General features: G+C 45.5%; 1 protein-coding gene across 1 annotated transcript; it reads right to left on the bottom strand.

The window, feature by feature from the left end:
* Positions 1-283: 283 nt before the first annotated feature.
* ZFYVE19 (zinc finger, FYVE domain containing 19) lies at positions 284-8,326 on the bottom strand (the record flags this gene model as incomplete). The annotated part of the gene is made up of 9 exons (XM_009572068.1): positions 8,273-8,326; positions 7,657-7,778; positions 5,636-5,689; positions 4,943-5,103; positions 3,508-3,653; positions 2,491-2,605; positions 1,731-1,940; positions 1,119-1,198; positions 284-394 (listed from the first exon to the last, which is right to left on the bottom strand). Coding segments are annotated over exons 1-9 (1,053 nt in total), but the record flags the coding sequence as incomplete, so codon positions are not given.
* Between the last annotated feature and the right edge of the window lie 4 nt (positions 8,327-8,330).

The following is an 8,330-nucleotide window of genomic DNA, read 5'->3' on the forward strand; positions in this document are numbered from 1 at the left end:
ACTTCTCTGGGTTTAGAGGACACCATCCCATTCAGCAGAAAGCCAGCCTGAAAGTAATTGCATTCCAGGGAGCAATTCCTTTTAAAAGTACAAGGATGACTCACAGCTGTGCTCAGGACTGGTCAGCCTTGCAGAAGCCACTCAGCTTGTCTGCTCTGGAGAAGCTGGTTGGACTTTTTTTTCCTGCATCAAGCCCAGGATACAGCAAACTTTTGCTGCCGACCTGTACTCTCCTGAGACCCTGGAACATGTCATTTCAAGAGATCCTGACGAGCTCACTGACCTTTTGCTTTGCTTTCTTACACAGGTTCTGTTGCGAGGGTCCTGGTTGGGCGGTCTGATCCGGAGGAATGTTGAATCCACTTGCTTCATCTAGGGCTGCTTCCTCTGTGAGCTGTTAACAACAGAATGCAAGAAGCCTCTTGTTTCAAACAGTTGAGAGCCTAATTCTAGGCTCTAAGCCTCCTGCCCTTCTCCTTGCTCTCATGCAGTAACAGGAGATGACAAGTCTGAATACATCTGGTGTTATCCAGACAGATGTGGGCTTGCTCTGTCTGCACTCTGAACACTGTGTGTACATTGTGAACAGTCAGTGTAGCAGCAGGGGCCTTCAGCTAATGCACTCTGCTTTGCAGTGCAGTTATCAGCAGACCCTCAATGTCACGCTAATCACACACGTGTGGTCTGTAATCAGGCAGAAACTTAAGCACAGAAAGCTCGTGTCTGCCTGCAAGACAATTCATAGACATTTTAGAGAGAAATCTAGGCATAAGCTGCACTAAACAGCATGCATCTCATCATTCATGTTCTAGTTGGATGGGGGGAAAAGATGAAACAACAAGTAAGGAAGTACCAGCAGAGTGGGTTTGGAGAGGAGACACACACCCCAAGAGACCCTAAGCATGAATGAGAAAGACAATGTGACAGACTAGAAGTAATGCTGTGAATCGCCTGTAGCTGAATGGCCCATGGGAGCTAGTATTGGAAAAGCACTAGGAGGGGAAGGAATGAAACTCTGCCCAGGAACAGAAACATATCCTTTGCACGCTCACCAGGTAACATACACACTGGGAATAATTGAGAGGAAAATGAACAAGGCCACAGCTGCCACTTCTGACCTGTTTTAGCACTCTGCAGATGGCTTCCTCCTCAGCCACTTCCTCATCACTGTCAGGGAGTTTATAGGTTTCCAGCGTAACTGCAGGAGTAAGAGACAGGAGACTGTAAACCACACCTGCCTCAAACCTTGCGTCCACTTACGTGCCAGAGACAATCCTTTGTGGTGTGAGCTGGTTTTGGCATTCTGGTTCTGGCACATTTCAGATCCTTTTCAGATGAGGACTCCTCAAAAAGGACGTTACTGTTTGTTTTTAATATTGGAAGAGGGAAGGAAAAAATCCCCACCAAAACCAGAGCTTTACTTTTAAAAGCTTTGTTAACCTCACCAAAGCATGCTAGAATTATCTCAAAGAAGGGTGCAAGACAAAGCAGTCTGACCTTACGGGTCCGGCCTTTACCCTCAACTAAGATCTTTCATACTGATTTCATGATGAACCAACCTGTAAACTTTATAGACAGAACCAAATCTCAGTCTGTTTCTTGCAGAACAGAGGAATTAAATGCATGAACGCTTCTCAGAGAAGAAAGTACTCTGTAAGAGAGTTCCTGTGAGAAATTAGTCACAGGAACTTGGTTCCTTTCTTGGCACTGTATTCTTGTCTGCTACCCACCTTTCTCTGGGTCCTCGCCTCTGAGCGCTGCCAGTCTCTTGGCAACTTCTAGGATCTTTTCCTGCCTAGTGTTCTCTTCCCGCAGCTCAGCAGCAGCTTCTGCCAGAAGTTTATTCTTCTCTTCCTCTAGCTGTTTGGGGTCCAGATTTGCAGGGCAAACACAATCTTCACTCTCCCGATTGAGATCATTCAAACTTTGGCTACTAACAGCTGCAAACAGACACACAGAACATGCTGGTGACTCAGCAGCAATGTTCCTTGAGCACAGACAACACGACAAAGCAATGGCATGACAGCAGCTTGCTGCTCTCCATTAATCTGGGTAATAACAAGAGGAGGCATGCCACAGTAGGATCCACACATGAAGAGAAGAAAGTGAGCTAATCTGTGGTTTACAGTGAGATTACAGAGAAAACACCGCAGCTAGTAAGATAATGGTATCCCAGATTCTGATGTTTTGTAACAGAGCACAGGTGTGTTAGGAGAAGTAACAGCTCCTCCCCAGGGAAGGGTCACCTTAGAGAAACAGAGAGAATAATACAACCCTGAGAAGAAGGAACCATCTCCCAAGCAAAGACAATGAGACCCAGTATGGAGTCAGATGCCTGCTCTTGGTCAATCTGTGAGTCACAATGGGGAGATAAGGACAAACTGGACACCCAGCTCACCTGTAAGCTAGATAGGGAGGCACATATTCCCTTCTCACTATAGCACATACGTTACTCGACAGAAACAGGTCTTTGGAAGCCAAAATAAATACCTTGAGGCTGGACTCTTGGTCTGTAATGCTCATCAATGGCAACTTCCTCAGACAGTTGAGTTAAGAGGTCATCTGTCTGCTGGACCAGACTTCTGGTATCAGGAGGTCGGTGTACCTAAGAAACAAGGGCATGGGAAAAGGCAAATGAGAGGAAAGTAGGACGCTCAATCAAAGGAAAAGTTTGGTAGCCAAGATCATCTCCCTAGGTGGGAGCAGCATAAAAAGATGCATCCGCTGATCTGAGAGCCTCAGCTTACGGTTATCTGGTGTAAGACGTTCAGGGCTTCGTTCTCAGAGGTGCTGAAAGCGCACAACTCTGAAAGCAGTCACCCGAACAAGGCAAAGTGGTGCTGAATGTATAGGAGTACATGCTAGTGGGTCCCAACCCCAGCTCTGCCACTACCTTCAATGTAAATAAGTGCCATTCTCAACAGTGCCAGCCAGCAGCCCCGCTGAGGCCTATGAAAACAGCTGGGTGTGCAGCACTGCTGAAAAAGGAGCACGAGGAAACAATTTCTCGGGGACAAGATCATTCATATAGGCTTCGAAGGTATATAGCCAACTCATTCCTCTGCAATCTCAGACCAACCACTCTGTGCTTTCATTTCTGGAATAATTAACAGGATTTTGCCCAGCGGGGATGCAGTAACAACTACAAGATACAATTAGAAGGTAGGGCTGATAAGCCCCAAAGACAGACAAATAGCTCTGAAAAAATATCACACCACTTAGGTACACAAATGGGTTGAGAAGAAAAAAATTAGCATCATTTGTTAAAAATAAACACATGAACTACATTTGATATAAAGGAACATGCTGCATTCAGATTGAAGCAGTGAACTGGTAACAGCTGGCCATTTGCTTCTGGAGCAACAACACAAACAGGAAATGGAGATTTCTGAAGGGAGGCACCTGGACACAAAAAAGCTGAAGAAGGAAGAATGGCTCACATGCTGGGAGACCAGTTACTGTGTCAGCTCAGAATACACTGCTGGCTAAAGAGCTGAGGGAGCTTACAGGTCTGGGAGCCTGGGAAGGAGGATCTCTCCCCTGCAGGACAGCCAACCGGTCCTCCATTTCCTGTGTGGATGGAACAGGTCCCCGGTAGTCCTCCTTCAGGGCAGCCAGCCTAGCTTCGATCTCAGCCTGAGTAGGGATGGACTCTGCAATTCAAAATAACCCAAGGGAGGAGATTACTCTGTTATTGAAAACAAGAGGCTTCAATTTTTTTTTTTCTTAAAACTGTATTTCTTTCTGGAAGCAGACTCTGAACACCTGAGCAAAAACCTCCCTCAGCCTGACGTGAATGAGGGGTCCTACTGCAGTCACTGGGAGACTACCCTAACACTAACTGCTATCCTTTTCTTCTGAGTCCTTGCCTCCTTCACAGCTTATCTCGTAGCCATAAGGCGAGTATTAGGGTCAGTAGGGTCAAATGCCAATGTCATTTGGCAATCAGCTGCCTCGGAATACTAGGGACAGGCAGAGAAATGTGTCATTTAGGCAGTACAGTCCATTGCTCCCACATCTCTTAATGTAATCCTAGGCATATCAGACTGAAACCCTCCCCCGCCACACAACAGGACAAGAGGAAATGGCCTCAAGTTTTGCCAGGGGAGGTTTAGACTGGATATTAGGAAAAATTTCTTCAGTCAAAGGGTTGTCAAGCATTGGAACAGGCTGCCCAGGAAAGTGGCTGAGTCACCATCCTTGGAGGTATTTAAAAGACAGGTAGATGTGGCACTCGGGGACATGATTTAGTGGTGGAATTGGCTGTGTTAGGTTTACGGTCTGACTTGATGAACTTTAAGGTCTTCTCCAACCTAAATGATTCTATGATAATCAGATAACCACTTTGCAGTGTGTTCTTTCCCTTTTAGAGGGGAAGAGATCACATATCATTTAGAGATCATATATCATTTTTTAAATAGTTTATTCTCCCACAAGCACCACAAGGCTGTCCCAGAACCTGACAGCTATGGACTGGGATGAGAGTCCTTTTTCTCCTCTGCGAGGCAAGGCTGGCCAGAACATAATCCCATAGAGGCTGGCACTGCTGTTGCCCAGGACAATGACCCACAGGAAACCTTCTGCAAAATAGTTTGGCCAAACACCCTCATTTCATTCTGCTCCTCTTGGGCTTGACACAGGCTTTTATCCCAAACAATGGAAAATGAGAAAGTGATTTTACAGGTAAGATACTGCCCCAAAACTGAGAAGCACTTTCAAGGGAAACCCCAAGAAGCAAAAAGAAACTAGGACATTAATCTAAAATCCTTATAGAATCTGGCCATTGTGGCAGCAGGTCGTGCATGCTCTGTCCAATTTAACTCCTCAATTCCCTAAAAAGGCAGGCTCTGAAAGCCCAGCACTTCCCTCTCCCTCCAGGTTCCATGTTTCCTAAGCAGCAGTGTTCCCAAACAAGGTACCTCTGGTATCCTCCAATACTCACTTGGTCTCCTTTCCTCTCTGAGCCTCTCCAGTCTCTCTGCAATAGCTCTATCCTCTTTTGAGAGCCCCTGGTATCTGGAGCCTGCTTGACCTGGGGGTTTTGCAGCTGCCTTCTGTTGTTCTTTCAGCTGGTTTTGCTTAGCCTCAAAAGCTGCTACACGCCTGTGACAAGAATGGAAAAAAGATGTAACAACTGAGAACAGGGGTTTAAACCCTGAGATATGAAAACATCCTCTGTGAACCCAACAGGCTATTTGAAGAATGTTGGTGTAGAACAGAACAGAACCCACTCCCTCCTGGACCAGGCTCTCCCATATCGACACAATGAGGTACTCCCAAGAGCAAGGAAAACCTTAGCTCACAGGAGCAGCACACCTGGCACCATTTCCAAGGAGACAAGGGATGTTTCACCACCAGGTTCCTGTTTCCAAGCCAACCCTGATCAGTCACAGATAAACATAGGCAGGTGGATGTTCAGGAGTCTATTCAAAAGAGCACACACCCCACCCTCCCAAACAAACAAACAAAAACCCCAAACAACAAAACAAAACCCCCATCCTTAATCTAATTCTGAACACACAAATACCCACGTCACAACCCCCACTTTTCCTGGTCTCTATAGGGGAAGAGGAGTGAGGGCCTGAAAGGCTACTCTGCAGCAGAAACAACTGTCTGGTTGGCAAATGCAACTCACTTTTTGTAGTTTTCTGGTGGTGACCATTTTGCTGAACTGCTTTGAGATCCCTCTCTAGAAGACAAAACCAACAATTTCTCTGAACTCAAGATACTGGCAATGCTTCAATCATCTAGTCTCTCAACTCAAGAGGAATCAATATACATTTCTCGACCTCCTGTTACAGCCCCTTTCATAACCTCATTAATATGGAGAGCGATCAGCTTATGGAAAGGATTAAGATAATATAGCTGCCTGGGACAGCAGGGGACTTAATTTCTAGTCCTTTGGTCCTGTTGTTTTGCATCTAATTTCTAGTCCTTTGGTCCAGTTGTTTTGCATCTGGACAGAATGTGATTTAATACAGTCACCGGTGATCCAAAGGAGGAAGGGCTGAAATACCCTTGCCTCCCACAGCCTGCACCTCCCAGTTCAGAGAACAGATAGAGAGTAGTTAGGCAAGACTCCCACTGTAATTAGCTTCCATGCAGCAGAACACTCTGAAAGGAGCTGTGGCATGCAACAAACACAGAATTATATAATGCACAAGCTAAACAAAATGTTACAAAAATTATTATATAACCACCAGTATCATAACGTCTTCCAGCACACTTGAACACTGCACACCACAAACACCACAATCTTGTGTAACTACCTTCTACTTTGCTGTATTCAGGTTGAGCTGCTAAAGTACGCACTTATGTAAGGTAGTTAGCATATTTTATTCATTCTTAGAAGTCACAGCCACAAACACACCTGTGCTGTGCTAAGGCCTGTATAGTAATGAATGAACGCAGCATTGTTGGACCGCTTTCCAGTTCTAAGGTTTCAGTTCTGAAAGCTATTTGCTATCAATACATGCAGCTCACAGAGCTGCAGCCTATGTGTATTATCTACCTGCTACCCAGCCAGGAAGGATTCCTTTCTGCTGTAACTTTATAGTACTGATATTAAACAGGTGAGAAAAAAACCCAAAAGAAACATGGAGAAAGGCTGCCTTGTTTTCTTAATGGCTTTGGAGTTGTAAATGGAAATTTTGAAACTGAAAGACCAAATACTGTATTTTCACCATCAATAGCTCATACTCTTTTCACAGAAAATTTTGAAAGACCGAATACTGTACTTTCACCATCAATAGCTCATACTCTTTTCATGAGCCAGTGCTGCTGAAATGAAGCCTCCGTTAATGAGAGGCTCTTCTCCTTTAAACACCTGCGGAGCCAGAAAATTCCCCACTGGCTGGTGAAAATTCCTTATTATAGGAGAGAAGTAAGGAAGAAAGGTAAGAGAAACGTAAGAGAAGAGGACACAGAAGAATTGGTTGAGAGAGGAGGTAAGAGAAACGTAAGAGAAGAAAGAGGACACAGAAGAATTGGTTGAGAGAGGGGTTCTGGTGTACACTTGTGCTCTTGTGTTACTTGTTCACATGTATAACCCATACTGCTACTGAGTTACATTTTTTGTTTTCAACAGGCAATCTACAGGTTACGTTTGCAAATATTTTTTTTTTCTTTTAAAAGCAAACCGATTTTATGCTACAAAATTTTAAGTCTTCAGGCTACACGTAGCATAGACCCCTCAACAATGAGGATTTGCGTCACTGTTTGCCCACAGAGGTAGTAACACTTTGAATATCTTATTGTCAGGCCATTCAACCACTACACATCTGAAAAAACTGCCAGTGCTTTCAAAGGGGTGTAGATTTCTGGGCAAAAACACAGTGGGGCTTAACCTGGTCTCGTCTAGCTAAGATATCCACAGGCATTCAGTGTCCATCCATGAACATTTAAACCTGGTTCTTTCAGACTACTCTGTCACCGTAGAGAGCAGCCTCACAAATCCTGATTCCTGTCTCTGGACTGCACAGCTCATGTAACAGCAGTTCAGTAACGGCCTGGCTTGAAACTCCAGGGTAGAGGCAGCGTGCATGCACAAGTGCAAGGCACAGCTCTCACGCAGAAATCTGCAACACAACACTGGGATGCAACACGAAGAAACAAAGCAGGACACTGTCTTCGGGTGAAGAAACACTCCTGTCTTACCCAGTTAGTTTTCCATGACACTGCTTGCACACCTTCTGCTGAGTGCTTCCACAGCAGGGAACAACAGCGCTGAAGCTAAGGCAGCCTGAGCAGAACGACCGTCCGCAGTTCTTGCATCCACACTGCGGAGACACAAGAGCAGGACAGGGCTTCATCACCAAGTCACCATACACACCCCATTGCTCTGGCTGGCCGTATGCAGGAACAATGCCCATTCCAAGGTGGACTAAAAATAATGCTGGGGTTATAGTAATTTTTTAAGAGAACTGTACCATTAGCTGCTACTGAAGACATGGAGACTCTCGAGAGCCTTTGAGCACCAGCACATAACTCCTGCTAGAAGCAGAGATACCATTTCATCCCATAGAATAATAAATGGCGTATGTGGGGAATTCTCTGAGACAACGACTGAATACCGGATTACAGGGACGACATCTAATGACGATTTTTTCTCCTTTTTTTGCAGTGATGGCACATATTTAAAGACATAGGCACCACAAGAGCTCAGTAAGCAAGCAAGGACAACAACACTTCGATGCCAGTCGGGAAGCGTGCCTCGGCGCCGAGAGAGGCAGGCTTCCCGGTTCCCCGCTCAGGTCCCCTCAGCCGGACTTGCCTCTTTCTTGAAGACAGAGAACTTGGACGCACACCCATAGCACCGGCTACCCATGGTG

Source organism: Fulmarus glacialis, unplaced genomic scaffold (assembly GCF_000690835.1).
Source record: "Fulmarus glacialis isolate BGI_N327 unplaced genomic scaffold, ASM69083v1 scaffold15002, whole genome shotgun sequence".
Lineage (NCBI taxonomy): Eukaryota > Metazoa > Chordata > Aves > Procellariiformes > Procellariidae > Fulmarus > Fulmarus glacialis.